Source organism: Coccomyxa subellipsoidea (genome assembly GCF_000258705.1).
Source record: "Coccomyxa subellipsoidea C-169, whole genome shotgun sequence".
NCBI classification, from domain to species: Eukaryota; Viridiplantae; Chlorophyta; class Trebouxiophyceae; family Coccomyxaceae; genus Coccomyxa; species Coccomyxa subellipsoidea.
Genome location: NW_005178030.1, coordinates 1478535 through 1500786, shown reverse-complemented (window position 1 = coordinate 1500786; position 22252 = coordinate 1478535). Strand labels below are relative to the sequence as shown.

The following is a 22252-nucleotide window of genomic DNA, read 5'->3' as shown; positions in this document are numbered from 1 at the left end:
GGACCACGCATGTGTTGCTGCCATAGAATGTGCTGCGAATCCCAAAAGACAGGATGTCTTGCTGCAAAACCTGGGCGCAAGATGCCTGCTTGCAAGAAAGTAGCTCTGAAGTGGGTTTCAATTGCAATGGCATCATCCGTGTTCTCCGTATTACAAGTATGCTAAAGGGTCTTGATCTTGGAATGCTGACTAGCTGTGCACAGGCGGTGATGTCACCATAAGGTGGATTCCTGTTGCAAAGGGATCAGTGGGTACTGTGAAGTGTTTGAAACTTCCGCGCCAGAAAGAAGTCCTCTAGAAATATTTTTGACTGGCTGTGTGAAGGTGGTGACAACAGCAGTGTCAATCGCCTGGTCCTATTTCACAATGCCAATGGACCCGGACGCCAAAACGCCAATCTTGGGGGTGAGGCCAAGCTGACACCTAGCTTCAGTGTGTGCGTTCTGCTTGACGTGATCTAACATTGCTCTTCTGCAGAGCCCTAGAAATCAATGCATCATGCAGGCATCAAAGGAAGATGCTGACGAGACTGGAAGCGCACATTTATGCTTCAGCACTTGGTGCTAAATTTTGTGCAGTTGCCTCACCTGGCGCAAGCATTCGAATGCCTGATCTCATGCACGCTTCCTTGCCTGGTGCTCTCGCTGCTTTGACCTGCCTGATCTGGCAAGTGTACCTTACATAAAAGAGTGCGCACAGATACCAATTTTGGCAACTCAGCAACGTAGCACAGGGATATAAGGAAGCGGCAGACATGACTCATGGCTTTGAAGGCAGTGCATGCAAGGATTCAGATGCAGCGCGGCCTAAATTGGCACCATATCTAAAGCCTGATCTGGCTCGTCTGCCTGAGCACAGGTGTGGCTCCAAGAATTTGCGTGGACTGAGGAGGAGAAATCTGAGCGAGTGTCCATTAGATGTTCTTCTGGCGCTGTCTGTCCCGACGCAAAGAGCAATCTGTCCAAGGAGCCCATGTTCTGCTTTGAGACGGCCATGAACATGCTCTACTGGTCAGCACTCGTCTATGACTACGAGGAGGTGCGCGCTCCAGACCCTGCTGTAACTATGGGGAGATGCAAGCAACTTCCTAATCTCCTTCTTGCTGCTATTCTCTCGCAAAAACTTGCATCGCTCTAGCAGTAAGCGCGGAGCTATTTTATCCTATCTTGGCCCAACAGCATGCGCAGGCAGGAAGCTGCAGGCAGCTACTGCTCCAGTAGAGCTTCACACACCGCTCTTCTGATGGTCTTCAAGAGTTTATACAGCCGAGAGAAAATGAGGGTTTACGTGATTGTTTTTTAGAAGGAAGACATGGAAAAGGGCACTTTTAATACCTAACTGCATGCCATCGTTGCATCACAGGCGTTGGATTCGAAGCTATCACTGGACACGGCAATGAGCCTGTATGGGCTGGAGCACTCGGAGCTGTTTTGGGAGAAAGCGCTGGACACAAAACTGCTCATGGCCTGGAACAAGCACACAATCGTTATGGCCTTCCGCGGCACCGCCTCCTTCGCCAACGCCCTCGCAGACCTGCAGGTGCTTACGAACCCATGCATCTCAATTAGTAAGAATTGTAAACAGATTAGTAAGAATACAATCTCAAGATTTCTTAGCTGTCCCTGTCAGCAGGCCTACGCTGCACGCATGATCAACACTATATGGCCTGAATAGGCGATAGACACTTGGTTGATTCTGCTTCATGAGATGGCAACGTTGCATTTCATGGCATCCTCGCAGACCTGCAGGTGCTGAATCACCCTTTAAAAATTTCACCGGGAATTTTGCCTACACGCTAAGCCATGCATGCAACCAGACAGATAACGGAGTGTGGTGTTTCACTCCCCCAAGAGGGGTCTCAGATAGGTTGTGGTTGCTGATGTGGGGCCAAATGAGGTCCATCAAAGAAGGCTGCTTTGCTCTTAATGGCTTGTCTCGATACAGTGTGTCACTTTCCCCGTGCTGCTTAATCGTCTATCAATCTCGCATGTCACAGTTGTAGTTGTAGATGTAGCAGTTCCAGGCATAGCACACGATGCATCCTAGTCACGTGCATCTCCTTCAGCTTCATTGCTGCCATTTTGGGATACTGAAACCTTTGAAGTTGTGGTCAAAAGTTTCAAAATCAAACTCAAATTCAAACGCAGGCGTGGCAGATCGCGCACCCGCCGGCGCGCGGATTTGTTTTCCGGCACCGGCCGCGCGTTCATCTCGGCTTCTGGAAATCGTGGACCGCCAACGGACTCAACAAACGCGTCTGCCAGCGCATCATGTCGATTCTGCGCTCGCCTGATGTTGACTCCGAGCGCGTCAAAGTCTACATAACCGGTGCGCCTCTTTCTTCACCGTAGCTTTGGATTTCATCAGAGTCATCGTGTTGTGAGCTTGAGCTAGGAGGGAAGCTGATTGTGAGGGGTTGCGAATCATGCACGGAGTATACCCTCATAATGCTGATGCCCCGGCTGGCGGGGGGCGGTATGAATACTGAGCACCGTGCCACCGGTTGATTGGGTCTTGCTTGGAGCTGGCGAGTCCATCAAGGAGTAGGATTTTGGCAGCCTTTACTGCAGCTTGTCTGCAGACGCACCTCGCTTCTGGCAGGAAAAGCGTGTAATAATAATAATATAATAATAATGCCGATTACAGAATAAGTGACTTTTTGTGATATGTCCCTGACGGAAGCCCTGTCAGAGTTCATCTCCCTAGCCAGTCTCAGCTCACATGTGCTGGCGGGTGCTGACCGCTGGTGCATGTGGTTCGACTACTGTGGGTGATGGGTACTGACGAAATTGCTTCTGCCCATCCTCAGTACAACATCTAGTTCCCCTGCAACCTGTCTTGAATGCCTGGAATCCAACATTATTTGGGCTGAGAAGTTCTTCTCAAGGTTTTTGAAGGTGAAGTGAGCCAGCGACTGCTGCCTGGGCAGGGTTCAAGTTACTGCTTTTCGACCTGACTGGGGTGAAGGCTGACAAGAGCAAGAATGAAGTCCTGCATATTTGAAAGTTGAATCAAGAAAGTTGTAACTGAAGTTTGAATTTGAAGCTGAATGTTCAGGGCATTCGCTGGGCGGCGCGCTGGCAACGTTGGCTGCGCACGAGTTACGGGCGACGGCTCGGAGCTACGGTGTCGACCGCGAGCTGGCATGCTACACATTCGGAGCGCCCCGCGTCGGTAACCACGCCTTTGCGCGCGAATTCAACGAGGTGGGTTTTTCCCCCCTCTTTCCCACTTAATTTATAAATGTTCAGAGTCATAGGGCAAACATGCTGGGCGACTGTGGCCGCATTGGCAGGGTGTGCTTTTGGTTATTTTTAATGCAAAGGATGGACAGTTTTGGACATCAGAGGCTATGAGGGAGTCCTGCATGCAGCTTCAAGGGAACGCAGACTGCACTTTCTAACAAATCGACACCTGGGCCAGCTCTCATGATTGAGCAACTAAAACCTGATGCATGCTCTGCAAAGCTAAGGGGCGGCCCTGCTTCACGTCAACCTGAAAGTCCTTGCAGTGCATGCAGAATTTTGAGGCGTGCCACATGGGCTTATATTTGTGACAGACTTTGATGGTCTGCTGAGGCTTGTATGGGTGATTCTGCGCAGGTGGCGCCGGACACGTGGCACATAATCAACGACCAGGACGTTGTGGCCAAGGCGCCAAAATTCCTGATACTTTACAAGCGCGCGGGGCATCGAGTGGTGATTAATAAAATGGGGGACATGATTGTGCGGCCGTCCTTCATCGAGATCACCATGCGCAACGGCAGTGCGTCCCTTTCCATATCCCTTATGCTTCTTCTGCAGGGGACTGAGTAGATTATAGACACATCTATTACGCCCCCCTGCCTACGGTGCATCTTTTGATTGGTATGATTAGAAGTACCAAGCAATCATGGCATGCCCATCATGGCGTTTGACAAGCTGGACTTCAACAAGTTACTTCTATTTTGCTCTGTCCTTGTGTTGATTGGTTTCAAAGCAGGCAAGCATGCCAGCTCACCGTGGACAGCGGGAAATGTGCGAAATGTCCCGCCCTTCCTGAAAATGTGGGGCAGTCCATTCTGCGCACCATGACAGACTCTAGCTTTCTGCTTCAAACACATTTTTAGGGATTTAGGGTTTAGGGTATATTATAAAAATATAAAATACAACTTTGCACATTGCCTGCAGGCAGCAGCGTGGCACACCACATGCTGGGCAGCTACCAGCGCTCGCTGCTGGCGATCCTCTTGGCGCAGTTCACCAAGAAGCGCTTCTCTGGCGGCATGGCAGGCGTCGTGCGCCTGGCAACTTCCTCCGAGCCTGTGCAGGTGCGCGCACATGCCGGCCTGCTGCCTGTGAAGCCTGTGCAGCTGAGCTTGTTGAATTTGCAGGCCCGTACCACTGCGTGCATGCTGTTAGAAAATGCCTGATCTAGCTCCAACAGGAGCACCCCTTGGAACTCTTGAGATGAAGCACAGCGCTGAACTGATCACGGCTGTACATGCCTTGTCAGGCTGCGGATTAGTTGAGGGGGTCATATTTTCTTGTCAGAATCCTATGTATAACCAATCCTTTTCCCAATTGTTGAGTCCGTGATTGCCGACCCCCTTGCCTAGGAGCTTCAGGATTATGCATTACAAAATTTAGGTGATCAGGCGGTGCTCCTGGGGTCAGCTGGGCTGACACAGCTACTTCATCTCAAGTCTCCTGGTTCATCTGTCAATGTCTTTGCCCAAAACCAAATTCAATTATTGCCCGAACAGGAGCTGCTGCTAGAGGAGGCCGGCCTGGACATAGCAGCGCTGCGGCGGCTGAGCAAGTGGGGAGCGCTCGCGCCGCAGATCGGCGCGAAGATCAGCGCCACTCTTCGCCGGCGCACGACCGGATCCCTGCCCACGAGGCGCTCCCCTTCGCTGCCCGGCAGCGGGCATGGCTCTGCCAACGGCCGCAGGCGCGTTTTGACTCTAAAAGAAATACTTGCATTCAGATGATTGTGAAATGCCTGAGGAACTATCATATCGCGCATGAAGAGGGTAGCAATGATACGCTCCCCTTCGCTGCCAGGCAGCGGGCAGGCCTCTACCAACGTACACAGGCTTTTATGTCTTTGCTGCCTGGCTGGGGTTCTAGCTTTAGTTTTTATACTATTATGAGCTTGAGTATAGTGCACAGTGAGCTCCTACATAGAAATGCGTGCCCAGTGAAGGGGAAACACTGGGTCTTAGGATTTGGAGGTCGCTGTCTATGGCGTGAAAGTTTCTGGGAGGATGCTCTGCATGCATATTGCAGAGTCACCTGCAGTGGCTGGACCTTGTCACTTAATCAACCAGAAATGATGCAAGGAAGCTAAAGTTTAGCCCTTCACGGATGTGTGCATCAGACCCGTCCCATCGCTCCAGTCCAATGTGTTCATGTGGTCTTCATGTAGTCCAGAACGCAATCACATTGGGCTCAGGTGCGGGGACTGGTGTTGGGCTCATGTCTGTTCAGCTCAATGGACAGAATTTGGCAGATTGTTTTCGCATGTCCCCAGTCCGAAGGTGGCACGGCAAATGCTTCTGGAGCGCGTGTAGTGACTGCCTTGGTCTGATGATTCTGTGCAGGCTGACAGCCCCGGAGCCGCTGACGCGCATATCGCTGAGCGGGGAGCTGCCATCAGTGGCAGAGCACAGCGCGGAACCAGATCAGAAGAGCTCTCCCATGGACCCAGAACAGGCGACGCACAGGAACGCGCCAGAAAAGGCGCGGCGAGGGGACCGGGGGGACCGCTCGGCGTCAGAGGGGGAACCGATACGGGAAAGGGAGCTGAGCCTGCGGGAGAGGTACGCCGCGGGGCAGACAAGTGGATCGGGCGGAGATGGGTTGATCGAGCGGGGTGCCCTCATGAAGTCAGAAACTGCCGTGCAGCTGCCGGGAGCCGGAAGGTGACACCGCCTTAGACTGGTTGCTCCAGCCGGCAGATCCTGTACCTGTCTTTTAAACTTTGCCAGGCCGTGACAGCAATAAGGGGGTCAATGAAATGAATGGCCCCTGCAGCGCCGAGCTGGCACATAACACCAGGAGAAGTGTCTCTGTTTGGCACACGTTCCTCAGAAAGCTGGGTGAATTTTCTATTGGGCTGCTCTTTTACGCGAGACAGCAAGGGCAAGTGCATAGCCTGGTATGGAAGACAGCGGTCAGAAAGCTAAGGATGCATCTATATTTAAAACATCAGTTGAGAACTGGTCACAAAGGTGACACTGTACAGGATTTTCACAAATTGGCTTGGTACAACGGTAGTGCATACGGATGATATTGCTCTTTCTTTGCCATTCAGTATTCTTTTTTGACATCGGAAGTCAGCCTGGGGGCGGAGGATTTACTCGAAGTAATGTGTTTGTGTTGTGAGCCAAAACGCCAAAGTGCGGCTTTCAGGCCGGGTCTTTTAAATTAGATCTTTCTCAGATTTTTTACCATCGGCAATCGTTCGGCATGTGTCATCTCTGGCTGTTCAGAATAGGCAGAGGATTCCTTTTTGCTCGCGCAGAGAATTTTCATGCATAAAAGTGAATGCAAAGGTGCTGACTTTGTAGGCGCGTTTCAGCTGCAAATGATTGCAAGTGAAGTTGCAGATTCTTGTCTGTGCAAACCTCTCTTTTACAGGGAAACAATGTTTGAACTTTTTGCACCCTGGAATATGTGTAGGCTGAGGTACTTGCATATCTACTGTATTTTAGGTACAGGTTTACAAACCCTTTGTTGTATGGCCACAGTATGGGCATTGCATTCAGACCTGGGCTTGAAATCCTGTAGTGGGAATTATGAATGACAGCCCATTTCTAGTTGGATGCATTGTAGCTCCTCGGCTCTATTGCACATGTCAGGTGTGCATACAAACAATTAGACTTGACTAATGCATCATTGAAAGGTCAAAGTATTCTAGGATTGGGTTTGAAGTTGAAGCTCGTTTTCCCTCTCTGCCACTGGCCAGCACGCAAACCTGGCGGTTACAGTGAGAGGGAAATCTTTTTCATAAAAAGAGTAGGAAGCTAAAAAGCTTTATGCTGTCGGTGACTTACACATGCTTTGGCGCTACAGGTTTGTGAAATAAAACCGCCAATGGTTTGCTCTCTGTGACATGGAATTGGGTGAGGCATACCAGCTAGCCTATCTTCCTGAGTGCACTTTTGTCAGGAAACTGTTCTCCTCCTGAGCCAAGAATTGGGCAATCATGATAAGGGCTCGCACGCAAAACTAATACACCATGCTGCAAATCTGCCGCCATGCAAAACGCAAGTAGCACATCTACCTAGACTAACAATGACAACATTAACAGAGTGCATTCCCCTGTCAATTCCACTCCGGGGCCAGTGCGGCTGAATCAGCGCATGCGAGTGCCCGTTCAGACATCACTCCTGCCATCCATGCTGCCATCCGTACCCATAGAAGACATGCCCAAGCTGATGGCGGTGTCCGATCCGTCACTCTCACTCACGGGCATGCTGCGGCTGCCGACAAACCCCGTGAAATCCTGCACCCACAAAAAATCATTATCTTGGAGAACTTTTCCTCTCATGCGCATACTCACAATGCAAAGCGCAGAAACGGCCAGACCGGTACGCGGCGTGCTTGCAGTTAGGGTTTTAGGAATTAGGGTTCTAGTAAACCTACCCTAGGGTTGCACCTCCGTCAAAAACCCTAGTGTATAATGCCAAAAAGAGTATGCGTAGAGAGAAACGGAAGCAGCAAGCTCCTGACTTGTTGCTGTGCGCCCCTGCCTGCAGTTGTCCTGACTCTGAATCGATCAGGTTGAGCAGGCCATAAGCGCCAGAACCAGAGTAGTTGGATTGCCGGCAACATTAGCTGTGTATATTTTCGTTTTTTTTTGCTTAGTATTTTTATACCGACCCCACCAAGGGATAGAGAAGGAATTGATAGGTGGCCCTTATCTTTCGTTATCGTAAGCTCCACACCCCAAATATCAGGAGCATCGGTAAAAGAGCGCTCTCAAAGAAGATATAGAATACCTCGCGCGTGGGGCCAGCCACCATCCAGACGAGCAGATGCCGCTTCATGCGCTGCCATAAGGATGCAGCTTCCTCCTCCAACCCCGTAGCTGCCTCTGTGTTGGCACTGACGTCCTCAGCCGTGACGCCCTCAGCTGCCTTCGTCGCCGCCTCCTGCGCACAGCAGTTGCTAAAGTTGACTCATCTGATGACTGAGAGCCTCCGGTGAAAGTCACTCGTATTGTTAAGGATGAAGGCTTCTATCGAGGACGCTAGAATGAGCAGCGTGGCAAGTCACTGAAAATTTTGTTTAGCAAGTCACTGAACCGTTTTCATCAGGCGAGTTAAATTTACCGTAGTTTAGTGAAACAGCAATTGCAAAGCTTATTCTAGCCACTGCACAAGATGATGTTGTGCCCGATATCTATAGTTTAGGGTAAGGGTTCATAGGCCAACAAGAACCTGTTGAGGTGCACACACTGACATTGAAGACTTCTGTAAGTCGCTGGCTCTGCTTTCAAAGCCGACTGTGTCTCGACCGCAACCAAACAATGCAAGGCATGCATGAATGGCATGCATCCAGGCTGCATATTTTTGTAGGCCCCGCAGACGTGGCTTTGGTTTTGCCGGCCTGTAATAATAACGACATTAAACCCAAAACACTAAATCATAAACCCTTAAATCCTAAAAATAATGGAGATGGGGGTTTTGTCACACCTTGACCGTCCGCATGCGCTTCCTCCTGCGGGCTTGCATGGCAGCCACCAGTTGAGCAGCGGTCGTGCTGGCGAGTTTTGGGTTGATCACTCGGCCGTGCCATCTGCTGAAGCGGCGCAAGTCTTCCACTGAGATGCCCGCTCCCTCCAACAGCAGCTCCTGCGACAAGCATATATTTCGTAAATATATAAAGATATATTTTTATTTATAATATTCTTTATGTTAGGGTATTAGGGTGAGGTTTAGGGGCATAAACCGTACACCCTACCATCACAATCATGGGTCATTTTGCCACGAGACAAGATGCGTATGCAGACAAGGCGCCGGTAGAACTTGATACCATCCCGGCTCAATCCCGGCTCCTGAGAGATCATCAAGCAGGATAATACGATTCTGAGGCCCAATCATGCTGCAGCTTCTGCTGATACGCCCACATAAACCATGCCATGCACTCTAGAAGCCTGTAAGAGTGCGGAAGTGCTCCCAATGCAAGAGAATCGTTCTGAGGCTCAAGCAACAATATTCTTATGCGCCGTTCTTACCAGGAGGCAACGTGCTTCTGCACACAAGCAGCCGGTTGAATTCGAAGCCTTTCAGCTGGCATGGCTGTAACTCTTGTGGCATCCCATGCGTTCTTCTTGCAATTGGCCGCTCTTTTCAACTGCAGCTTGTCTGCAGGACGCACCTTGCCTCTTGGCAGGAAAAGCGTGTAATGATAGTTGACGCTGGCAGCTTTGTCAGGATATCTGAGAGAAGGGAAGCCTGTGACATGGACCGATGAAGTCCCAACTGGCAGGTAGCAAGCACAAGTGCCCATTACTAAGTAGGACAATGCGGCAGCAGCTGACCTGGATAGTTGCAAAATCTGAGACACTGTTCCCTACAGGAGCTTCTCCAGTGTCATTTGTACACCACCAATCTATGGAAATAAAGCTCCGAGCTGCGCACTTAGTCATACTTGTAATAGCGACTTGCTTTCATATTCCACTCACCTGGATTGGAGGGCTCTTTTCTGCCAGGCGCACGACGCCGTCCATGCCTCCCGGGAAGCCCTTGGCGCTGAACTGAGCTAGCAGAATAGCGAGGAAGCTGCGCAGGTAGCTGCCGAGAAGGTGGTCCCCCACACTGCCACCTGTCAGGAGCACACTCCTCCTGAGCCAATCTGCATCGCCAGTGCTTTCACAGAAAGGAACTGCAATGCAAGCGTCATCCCCCTTAAAGATCTCACCATTACTTTGCCTTTGGAATTGTGCAGCCCAACAGATAATGGTAGCGGGAATTGAACTTGCAGCTGCCCTACTTGAAAGTTTCCTGGACCTCATGACAAGTGAACTCAACAGACTGGCCCCACGAAAGTTGACTAGGAGGTGGGAGTCATATATATTACTCTGAAGGGTTTGAGGGCAGAGGGGTGGTGATTTCTACCAAAGCGCCCTTGCAGAACCGAGTTCTCAATGAATGACGGCCGCACGAGCATGTCCCCATTTTTGTTGATCAGCACTCGCTGCCCGGCGCGCTTGTAGAGACCCAGAAACTTGGGCGCCCGTGCCACTGCATCCTGATCATTGATGACATTCCAGCAATGCGGCACCACCTGCAATCATTGGATCCAAGCTGCTCTCACATGCCTATTTAGACCCTGCTTACTAAATGGTCTCCCGCGCTCATGCCACAGGACACAACGTCCTATATTTGAGCAAAACCAATGCAGCTCTCTGCTTACACCAATGCGTCCCTTCGACCCAGAATATTTCTGGGGGTCATCAAAGGTGCTGTATCAACAGCGCAGGCAAGAAAATAACATAAAGAGAGAAAACGACGAGCTGGCAATGCAGTGATCACCGTGTCGAACTCGCGCACGAATGCACGATTGCCCACTCTGGGCGCCCCGTAGGTAAAACATCCAACTTGTATATCCTTCCCGCTGTCCTGGCATGCGAGCGCTATGTCATGCGCTGCCAGCTGCGCCAGAGCTCCTCCCAACGAATGACCTGGAAGGGTGAATGGGGCTTTTCTTCCAAAGTTGATATATACAGGGTTATAGCCCCCAACCCTAAAAATGGGGGTTTGATCCTAGCATGTATGAAGGCACTGGAAGTCACTCGATCATGACAAAGCAGCTTCACAGCCAGAACCGTGCGTGTCCCAAAAGCGTCTGCGTAGGTACTGAAAAGAAATGCGGTGCAAGGGTGCAATAGCGCTGCACATCTTTTGCCCAAGAGGAGATCTGGCAGATATGCTGTGTCACGCTCTCCTCATGAGAACACTGTCAAGCCATGAGTGTAAAAGATCGGCCCCAATGGCCGGCTTTATGTCCAAAAAGGACCACCGGTGACTGAAATGTATTAGTGTGATCTATATAGTCGTCACATATGTTGGCCCCGGTTGCCGGGGGGGCGGTACAAATACTGAGCACCGTGCCCAAAGTTGATTGGGTCTTGCTTGGATCTGGCGAGTCCACCAAGGGGTAGGATTGTGGCAGCCTTTAACTGCAGCTTGTCTGCAGGACGCACCTTGCCTTCGGCAGGAAAAGCGTGTAATAATAATAATAATAATAATAATAATAATAATAATAATAATAATAATAATAATAATAATAGTAATAATAATAATATGTGACAGTGAGAACTGACATCATGACTCACCTGTGACGGCAACTGTCGCCAATGCTACATTAAAGCCCGGCCGCTGAATGATCTCCTGTATCCTGGAAATGACGCGGATGTCCAGGCCATTAGACGTCCAGCTGCGCAGGAACCCCATGTGCACCAGCGGCCTCCCGCCCCACCGGCCCCTCTTGGGCGGATGCACCGCCCTGCAGGCCTGCCACAGACCAGGCTTTGAGACCCCCCACCAACGGAATGGCACACCAGCACCAGGGCTAGGGGCAAGATGTCAGGGCAACCCCGGAAGAAATACAGATTTGGCCAAATGGCACGAACGCAACGCCGCGAAACCACGTGGCTGTGACTCGGGGGCTCCCCAGACTTTTCAGGCAATATGAACCACTTGGAGGCCAGATTCAAGGGAAAACCTGCTTCTCCCTGTTGGAACTCTTGGGAATTTCAGGGGTGCCCCCTAAGTTTCAGCTCCTCTCACGGCAGTAGGCCTGGGCAAAGCCCCCGCCCGGCCCTTGCCCTACTGAGGGGCTGGCCTGACATTTTCTAGGACCCCTATCAAACCCTGCCACGGACTCCCTAAGTATAAGCCCAATAAGCCCAGTGCGCTTTAAACCAAAAATTGGCGTCGAAACATGTTGTAGAGAAGGGTTGCAAGATACAACACTGACGTTTGTCCAACGCCCTGTCTAAGACAGGTGTCACGCCTTGCTGCAGTCCAAGGCTCTGGTTCGTTCTAATTGGCTGCGACTCCGTGGGCAAATTTTGTAGCCCATTATGCAAGAAAACCTGCCAGAATCTGGCAGTGTCCCATGGTAGATTGGGTCTTGCTTGGATCCTGCGAGTCCATCAAGGGGTGGGAGGTCTGGCAGACGCACCTTGCCTCTGGCAGGAAAATCGCGTGATATTAGTAATAATTAAAAGTGGTACTCCTTACAGGGATAGGAAAGCTCTAAGAGGCTGTGAACTACTACTACCAACCTGCACGTCTGAGAGGACGTTGGAGAGTGATGCGGTGCCTCGGAAGGCCAGCACAATCCGGTTGTCGCTCCAGCCCATGAGCAGTTTGGTGTCGCGGGCTTTGTCCCAGAACAGCTCTGAATGCTCCAGCCCGTACAGACCCATTGCCCTCTCTAGAGACAGAAAACCCAAATCCCTCTGCGCAGCAAATCAACACCACTACTTGTTGCACTTCTGCCGCTATCTCAGCAGCTGTCTCCCTGATTATAGAGTTTAGGACCATACTGGGGGTACTATGTAATTTGAAAATACTAACGTACAGTCAGCATGCAGTGGAAGACATGCTGTCCCGCTTCGGATGCAATGACCACAGCAACCCAATGCAGCAAGAAGTTGTCTTGTGGCAGCAGTTGTGTCAAACCCTCTATACATGCATAAGGGGCACACAATGGAAGAAAGGTACAATGCGAACTCAAATCCGTGGCCACAGCAAGCAGAAATATGGGCTGCAGCTTCGCCTCAGTCAAACTCAATTCTACTGTGACTGACCTCTTCTGTGTCGTAGACGAGGGAAGACCAGTAGAGCAAGTTGATGGCTTGCTCGAAGCAGAACATGGGCTCCTTTGCCAGCTGGCGCCCCTGAGGCCCGTCCCTGTTTCTGCGCTCAATCTTGGCCTCTCTCTCAAGCTCAGTCCAGGCAAACTCTTGGAGCCACACCTGTTCAAGTCGTGTACTCTTTTCTTATCGTTTGCCCACATCATTTCCGCCGTGCCAAACAAGCTCTGGCCAGCACCTGTCTTGCACCCGTACTCATAATCAGCCATCATGGTATAGCTGCATTATTTCCCCCCTTGGTAGCACCTCTATATCTAGGGTTTTTCTAAAATCCTACATACCCTCAACCCTAATTACAGCCTCTGCAGCCCACAATTATACTGATGATTGGACATGTGTGTGTGTGTGCCGTAGGGGGGCTATTATTTGTTGTGTGCTTTTAGGGTTGGGTTCATATAGACCCTAAAACCCCTGACAGTAATAAGAGTAATAGTATGCATTTTGTGCACCTGCAGGGCTGGTGCATCCTCATCCAGGTGGGTGGCTGGCATGGTGAAGAAGGACCATGTGATCGTCGCAGCAGTCTCAACTACCTGCACAGAAATCGAAACAATACCCTGCATCTGAGGAATTGGGTGAATCAGTTTGCAGGACCTCACCAGCCCTTGACATTGTTGTTGTTGTTGTTGTTGTTGTTGTTGTTGCACTTTAGAGACCTTTTGGGAGCCACCTGAGGCTCATTGGTCTTGTGGGTTGCCACTGCCCATCTACATATCACAACCTTCTTAAGTGTGTTCAGGGCTGCAGGGAATTTACCTAGGGTTTCCCTTTATTTATGTAAGAATCATCAAGCCTGACCCCTGGAATATAACATAGTGTGAGTTGCCTGCAGGGGGATCAACCACCGTACTGACAGAAATTGCAGCCCTGAGGACTGGGGGGGGGCCCATCATAATTTCAAACGTCCAAGTTGAAAACAATAAAGTGTGGCTCACCTGCAGTGGCAGCGCGCCAAACCAGGTGTAGAGATAGGACCGGCAGCCGTGCACCCGCACGTACCAGAGCATACCCATGCCCAGTGTGTAGTGCGCCACTACCAGCAGCCGCACACGCAGCTGCACACAACACACGCCAAATCTCAGCGTGTTCAGCAGTGTTACATATAAAGCTTTGGGCAAAAGGCAATGTGGCTACAAGCTTTTTGAAGCCTCAAAATTGGCTCAATGCTGGAATTTTCAGAAACCTTTTTGTGGAACTTCTCCAGGTGAATTTGGGTGCATTTCTGCTGAAAAGGGATCATATGTGGCTTCCTCCGCTGGTGAATAAATTTTTAGAAGCCAGTCAGTGGCTTCAAAAAAGGACACCCTCAGGTAGTTTATGCGCCACAGAAATGCCCGGTTTACTTAATTATGAGCCACACTCAACACTGAAAGAAACCCTGTATATAGGAGACACTGTCCAGAGTGCATGTGCTTGGTCTGATACAAAGGCTTGACTTCAACTTCAAAATTCCGGGGGTATAAAAAGGGGCCGGCTGGCGGGGGGCGGTATAAACACTGTGCCCACGGTTGATTGGGTCTTGCTTGCACATGGCGAGTACATCAAGGGGTAGGATTTTGGCAGCCTTTACTGCAGCTTGTCTGCAGACGCACCTTGCTTCTGGCAGGAAAAGCATGTAATAACAATAATAAAAAAGGGGGCGCGCATGCCTGCAGGTTGACCGTGAGGTGTGCCAGCTTGTGCTCCTGCCGGGGCAGCCTCTGCAGCGTGTAGACAGCCCGGCTGATGTAGAAGAAATACATCGCAAAGTAGACGAAGGCCCAGACCATCCAAAGCACGGTCATGCCCAGTTGGAGGCTGCCAGTCGGGCACCGGATGCGCTCCCTGTGGAATCGGCAGTCCTCCAGAAATTCGCCATAGTCTGGAATGTCTCGAACGCCCTCTGCACCCAGTGAGACACGAAACTTGTCTCGCGCCTTACCCTGACTCATCTGTGTCCTTCTCATCAGGCCGACCCAGCGATGCAATTTGTTTGTAGTGTCCTGACCTGTGGCAGGATTGCCTGATCGTGGTCGGAATAGGCACTCCCCAACATTATGTTTAAAAGACATCAACCATACATGACTGATCGTTCAACTTGGATCACACATGCATGTACTCAGCCGGCAGCAAGAAGTTCAAGATTTCAACCCCTAATCCCTAGATAGGGGGGATGCAAATCGTTGAGTTCATACTCACTGCCAGTCAAATGTGTAACAAATGTAATAATTGATAAATAAATTTTCTGTAATACATCCGGAAGTGAGAGTACCTTTTAGGGCCAATGCACCACTGGCTATGATTGAGCCCTCCATTAGGCACCTGCAAGTGACATGCCAAATATCAGTGTGTGACCGAGTCATCAGTAGCTCAAAACTGCCTCTGAGCATGGTCTGCAGGCTTCCTAGATGCATACTCATGTGATATAGGGAAATTTGCTTAGCGTTTATGGTTGTACATAAAATGTGTATTCAAGGTAACCCCCAAACCCTAACCATGATCCTAACCCCTACAAATACAGGCATCATGCCGACATCATCCTAGTGATTCCCAAACCAATTGCGGACTTGGAACATTCTCGGCTGGCGGGCGGCGGTGTTAAAATTGAGCACCGTGCCCACAGTGGATTGTGTCTTGCATGGATCTGGCGGATCCATCAAGGGGTAGGATTCTGGCAGCCTTCAACAGCAGCTTGTCTGCAGACGCACCTTGCTCTGGCAGGAAAAGCGTGTAATGATAATGATAATTGCGGACTCTACATGGAGATGTCTTTGAGGCATAACACACCGGGCAAGCTCAGGCATGACTCACCAGATAATGAGCTTGGGGCCATGCATGACCCAAGGAGCATCAATCAGCGCCCCCTCATAATGCCCTGGCAGCTTCTCTCCAGCCTCTAGACCTTCACTCAAATCCCCTTCCCTCTCAGGGCCCTTCCTCCAGAGCATGGCTATCTTTGGCAGAATCCCTACCCTGTCCTTGGAGGGCGTTCCCTCTGCACCTGATGCACCCCGCAAATTATTATAATAATTGTTTATATTACACGGCCTTGTTGCCTAGAGGCAAAGTGCGTCCTGCGGAGAAGCTGCAGTTAAAGGCTGCCAAACACTACCCCTCGATGGACGCGCCAGAACCAAGCAAGACCCAATCAACCGTGGGCACGGTGCTCAGTATTTATACCGCCCCCTGCCAGCTGGGGCCATAAACTCTCACCAACTTCCTTGATCAAACAGAATTGCATGCTATGGAAGGCAGGGCACTCTTCACAAGTGCATGGCAGACATGGACCGTATGTAAACAGAAGCAAGCTCCGCCCGTAAATGTGCATTGGTGAACTCACAGACTTGGCACTGCAACTCAAAAGTGTTCTCACGGCGGGTGTACTAGCAGCGCTTTGTTTATATCATGATTTTTTTCCGCGCACAGTCAAGCATGTTTGATAAGAGACAAATATAGGCGCTGACCTCCTTTCCAGTAGGGCTTGCTGTTGTGGGCCTGGATGATGGTTATGAGGAAGATTGAGTTCCAGCAAGTCCAGCGAATCATCGCGCAGTAGGCTGCATGCACACACATGGCTCATGCGACAAACCAAACATAGCAAGCACATAATATAGATGTAGACAGCTTCCTGACCAACACATTAGTGACCATATTTCAAGGCAGCGCTGTTGGGCTTGTAATAAAGCAGAGCCAAGGAGTGATACACAAGAAGCAGTAGGCTGCATGTAGATTTGGGCTACTGGCAGAAGCATGCATCTTGTTTAAAAAACAAGACAGTGCAAGCTCACCATGCACTACACTGCGTGTGGAACCTCTAGAAATCAAGAATCAACAATTTTCTTAATTTTTCTTATAATTCCTAAACTCGATAATCAGGTGAGCATCTCAGAAAACATGTATTAAAATGGGCGCACGGATAAGGTTATGGAACAGGTCGCATGGCTGCGCCAGCAGGTACACGTTGGGTATGAGGAAGAATGTGACGTTGATCCACTGAGCGACCAACTCTGTGAAGAGCAGAATGGCCAATTTCTTCCTCCTCAGCCTCCTTAGATGCATGCACACTTTCTTATTAGTCATCCTTGACTAAGCCTGCTGATGTGGCGCGCCATGTTGGCAGATGATATGTAAACCCTATACCCAATATATCGGTCCTGCTAAATGCAGGCATGCGAATGCTACAGCCAGGGCGCACTGTGTTCATGCTGATGAAACAATGATCATAGCCATACACTTACCCCTAAACCCTGCACCATACACCCTGAACCGTAAACTTAAGGACAAAGCTGGCAAGGCATCAATTGTGCGAAGTATATTCTTCAAATACTGAGCACCGTGCCCATGGTTGATTGCGTCTTGCTTGGATCTGGCAAGTCCAACAAGGGGTGGGACACATGGCAGCCTTTCACTGCAGCATGTCTGCAGGAAACACCTTGCTTCTTGCAGGAAAAGCGTGCAATAAAAACACTGGTAAAATAACAATAAACCGAAACCACGCACCCCAAAACCTAAATCTAGAGAAGTAAAAAAGCCAACAAGGCATCAATAGTGCGAAGTATTTTCTTCAAGGGCAGAAAGCTGCGCACCATCGCTTGCCCTGTCTTCTGGCTGTGCGGCAGCGCATGAGATAGACAGCAATGCAGGTTGTGAGAGCGATCCAGGACAGCGAAGCAAACACCGTGTTGATGGCCGGGGTTGAGACAATCTCAAGTGCCCCATCTGGCTGCTGGACAATGACACTCCGATATGTTAGCATGCCTCCTGGCTAGACACAAACAAACCCGATCCCACACAGTTAAATTGCAGTCGCAAACAATTTAGCTGCCTTTCCTTAATATGTGGATCCGGTGCGTTGCAGCAGCATTTCCACGGCATGTTTTCTTCCAATTTTCACTGTTTATGGCTAAACAGCCATATAGCATACAGAGTGTGCTTCTTACGAAAACGCCTGGGTGTTTCTGAGTGCCTCTTTTCGGCAGTAGAGATGTACTACGGTAGTTGAGAACTGAGGCATTGCTGGCATATAAAACCCTAAATAAATCCTCAACCCTTAGAACACTAAATAAATATAAAATAAGTATGTAAATATAATGGGCACAGAAGTGGGAACGCGCACGTCTTTGAGCTTCAGGACGAATTGCTGCGCGATTATGGCGATCCCAACAGCCTCTACAATCCACAGGAATGTCAGCACGGCCTGCAAAAGCAACCAGTGTTTCTTATAAGGAATCTTGCTAGTGCCCGATTTGGCTTCCAACTTATTTTCGGAAATTTTGGCTGAAGGCACGAAAGGGGCGAAAACCAGGCCTTTAAAGATGTTGCCCAGGAAAAGCGAGGATTTTGGGGGGTTTAAAGCTAAAAAAGGGGGAAATGCGGTTTCCTGCACCTCTTGACTTTTGACCTTTCCAGAATCCAATATGCGGCCTCAAAGTCTCCATCAGAAAGTGGCCAGAACGCCAAAAATATCGCTTGTTTATTAGTTAAGAGCCACATTGGCTTCAGAACGCCCACTAAAAGAAACCCTGAAAGCAACAAAGGCTCTTTGTCTCTCTCTCTCCATTTTGCCGGTTGCATCCCAGACAATCCAGTCAGCATGCCTGTGTTAAAAGACCCCACAGCTGGATTTAACACCCCCCAAGGGACTGGGCAAATTGGTTCAGGGCTAGCAGCAAGGTGCCAGGGCAGCCCCGGGAAAAATTGAGACTTGGCAAAATGGCGTCAGGGCAATGCCCAGAAGCCACATGGTGGTGACTCAGGGGCACCCTGGATTTTTCAGGGAATTTAAACCAACTAGAGGCCAGATTCAAAGTGAAGCTGCATCTCCCTTGTGACAATCCTTGAGAAACCCAGGGATGCCCCGAGGTTTCACTACTACCGCGGCAGCTACTACCATTGCCTTACTAAGGGGCTGGCATGAGAATTTCTATGACCCCTGTCAAACGACCAAAGGGATATTCTGCTGCATGCCGAACTCCACACGCAACAGCCGCAAACCCCTCTTCGGGTTTCAGCAAGATATATCTTTTCATTGACATGCTTTCTCCTTTATATCACCCCTGAATATACGAATCCTAAAAAGATAGGAGATGGGGTGCTTGCCTTTGTTTGCGCGGCCGAGATGTATTCCAGTCGAAGAATCACGTCCTTGCTGAGTCGATAGTGCTTAAAGTCGTGGTTGCCGCTGCTTGAAATATCCACTCCATCCGACTGCATCAGGATACAGAAACTCGTGTTGGCCCATAATTAGGAGAATGTCAGTCAGAGCTATTTGGTTCTGCGCCACCTTGTTTGCAGGCATTTTCGGGCCAGAAAAGTATCAGGATTGCCAAATTTTTGACGGAATGCAAATACATGAGAGGTTTGTGATGTGAAGATGGGGCAGTGACAGACTGCCTAAAAGACCAATGTGCTCAGGTGGCTCTTAAATGGTCTATGAAATGTAATCATATTAATAATGATCGGCATACAAGGATGCCACAGAAGCAGTGCATCCTAGCACAGCAGCTTCCGCTAAACTTGCTTCGATGTTCTCTTCTCACTTGCAGGCAACGGAACATGGTTCACTGTGGCCATCTTGCTCTCTTTGAGGCAAGACTGGTCCTTTCCAAAGCAGATTCAACGAAGTGGTACGCACATGGGTCTTGTAGCCCGTTGAAAATGTTCTAACATTACAAACTTCATCGCTATCCACTACGTGAGTTTACTGGTGCTTCAAATTGCTCAGCATCAGTTTCACAGTTTGATTTGAATTTGGGCAGGCTACAAATCGTGGATGCACATTGGCGAGCACCTCTGTAGCATTGGGCGTACTACATGGAGAAAGGTTGCTTTGCTTACCGAAGAGCTGCTCACAGACAGTGTTTCCAAGAACTCCGCAGGGGTGGCTTGACTCTCCTCCTCTGCTGTTCTGCTGAAGGACTCATGTATTGTCCGCTGCCCTGCAGCTTGGCTGCAAGTGGCTTCTGCTTCTGTAGCTGCACCTGTTTCTGATGCTTTATTCTGAGAACTCGACTCAGGACATCCAAGCTCCTTAGCTGCCCAGGTCCTCTGCTCTGAGCTGGCTCCAGCCAAGCTGCAGCCGCTCTGTTGGTCCATGTTGCTGATTGCTTGGTCCACTTCAATCCCTGCATTCAGCACATGGCTCAGTCAATGCGAGCAAATGCTAATTATAATTGCCAAGGACTCTGAAGTAACGTTCTTTTGCGAAAGACCTGGTTTCGACCAAGCAAACCTGCAGAATGGCCCTCTCGACTGAGGCTCCTCATTTCTGCGCTGTCCTGAGGGCAAAGTTGACTTGGATCATATATTTGGGAGAGCCCTGTGTCCTGGCTGTTAAGTTGTCCATTTGGTGCGCCACTTCGTCCGTAAGAGCAGCTGCGGCTCTAAAGGGCAGCTGCGCTGCACTGGCTAGAGCCTCCCGTATAGCCTTCGACTGTCCCTGCGCAGACGGAGCAGTCGGGTGCTAATTTGTTCATGGCCTGCGTCATTTTACGGTAGCGTCTCCCTTCCTTGTCGATTTGGCACAGGGAGGAACCTGGATACCTATTCCGAAATATTTTGGGAGTGGGAATACCGACTTTTCTCCGAGCTGGTGCGGCGTCTGCCGCACGATCTTGCTCGAGGGAAACCGTGGATCGATACTTGGAACGAAACTTCACATGTATGCTCCTGTACAAGGACTTGGGGGCATCCTGTCTTCTTTTCCGTGAAAAGGAAGCAGGCCGCAACACGTTCGGGCTTGTATCGTGATCATCGTAAGGGTCAACCTCGGACAAAAGTTTCAACCTTGGACCTGGCCCAATTTCAATTGTGGCAGCCTGATCAGGCTCTCATTTTAAATTCAAGTAGACGAAAAGCTTGTAATGGACAGACAAGAAAGACCTCGCAAGACTGGCAGTTAAGTGGCAGACACTATGGTGGTCCTAGGTTCTTTTGCAGAGATTGCACGAATAAAGGCATGCTTATGAGAAAAAAAGCCCAGCTGCTGCTGCCTGTCACATGGCCATGCTGCTGCTTAGCCTGGGGAGCAGGCCGGCTGCTGATGATGGCCTTGGCATACTCGACGTGTGCAATGTCCGCGCCCAAGATGCGCCGGTGTGGCTCCGCGCGATACTGCAGGAGCTGTTGCCACCCCCTGTCACAACCTGATTGCTGCGCTCCAGGGTGGGCCCCTGGGCAGCGCCTGTAACTGCATGCATGCATTTCAGATCTCAGCTTGCACATCAGCCACGCTCTTATTCCTCTTATTCTTGGACCCCATAGCGCATGAACAGAAGAACAGAAGTTGCGCATGAGGGATTGCTTAGCAGAGGGGGCGAAAAAATGCCACAAACTCAGCAGTGACATGGCATGCCAGCGTCTGTTGTGGCATCTCCTGCCTTGGCTCAACTGCATCGGCTGTCTCAGGTGTAGGCGCAGGCTCCCCTGTACACGGCTGGAGTCCCCAATATGTCCGGCAGCCCTGGGACAATTCCAAAAAGAAAATTCAAAGTAGTAGATTGGGAAACGCTCAGAACTTCTGCAGAAGGCACTCTACTTGGTGTAGGTGACATTTCATATCTGTGATTCCCCACAAATCGTGCAGCTGACCCTTCAGACACATATACATGCAGTGATGCCGTTGTAACTCTTGAAAGCGTGTCATGCAATGCGAAGAGGATGAGACAGGCTCAAGAAGCCTCGCCCATAACTGCTTGAAAAATAACATCAAGTCCATGTGGCTGTCTCCAAGAGCCTCCTGCACTGAGGATCTCAAACTCATGGTGTCACATGACATGGAGACATCGCTGACGCTGACCTGGAAGCAGGAGGTGCCTTGGGCATTGGATGGTCTTGGCCGCTGATGCCTTGCATGCCAGGGTCCTCTTCATTGGCAACGGTCCTGTCCACCAGACAATGAGGTGAGGACAAGAGCGCAAACATGCCAAGCTCTGACTGCTGCAAATGGCAATGCCCTTGATGCTGCAACTTGCTGCTGACAAGAGCCTATCAAGCCAAGGGAGCCGTTGTGAATGGTGCACTGGCAAGAGGAGCAGCACATTGCATCACCCCTGTCCAAAATCTCAATTGTTACTTGGAATTTTCAATACGCAAGAGTACCTACCCCAGATTCTCCTTCTCGCTGCTCGCCACGTCCGTGTCTCCTTCCATCTGCTCCTCAACATCTGAGGAGGACAAGTAACTGAAGTCAGGATTTTTGCACGAAAGCAGGATTTGATAGTCCAACCTTCCAACCTCAATGGTACTGTCCGCAAGATCGGGTACACGGGACTTTCGGACAGGCAGACTGTTGTCGAGGCAGTCCAATCTCAGTGGGCATTGCTGCATATCAGCACTGAGTTTGATGCCCAAGGAGGTCCCTCAGCCTGTTTATCCGAGGCCACTTGTCTTTAAAACT

At 50.2% G+C, this 22252-nt stretch overlaps 2 protein-coding genes across 2 annotated transcripts; one reads left to right on the top strand and one right to left on the bottom strand.

Annotated features, from left to right (window-relative positions):
* Nucleotides 1-972: 972 nt before the first annotated feature.
* Nucleotides 973-5909, top strand: COCSUDRAFT_57159 (alpha/beta-hydrolase; the record flags this gene model as incomplete). The annotated part of the gene is made up of 9 exons (XM_005645744.1): nt 973-1038; nt 1363-1539; nt 2148-2328; nt 3058-3206; nt 3603-3765; nt 4170-4309; nt 4745-4936; nt 5046-5068; nt 5585-5909. 9 exons carry the CDS (start codon nt 973-975, stop codon nt 5907-5909), a joined length of 1416 nt encoding a protein of 471 aa, XP_005645801.1.
* A 1453-nt stretch (nt 5910-7362) lies between these two features.
* On the bottom strand, nt 7363-22005 carry COCSUDRAFT_57158 (hypothetical protein; the record flags this gene model as incomplete). The annotated part of the gene is made up of 20 exons (XM_005645743.1): nt 7363-7491; nt 7988-8140; nt 8684-8842; nt 9676-9815; nt 10109-10241; nt 10526-10674; nt 11197-11311; nt 11357-11506; nt 12283-12459; nt 12811-12978; nt 13326-13409; nt 13812-13931; nt 14538-14758; nt 16320-16412; nt 16770-16903; nt 17442-17581; nt 17972-18052; nt 20854-21043; nt 21653-21736; nt 21959-22005. 20 exons carry the CDS (start codon nt 22003-22005, stop codon nt 7363-7365), a joined length of 2667 nt encoding a protein of 888 aa, XP_005645800.1.
* Nucleotides 22006-22252: the final 247 nt, after the last annotated feature.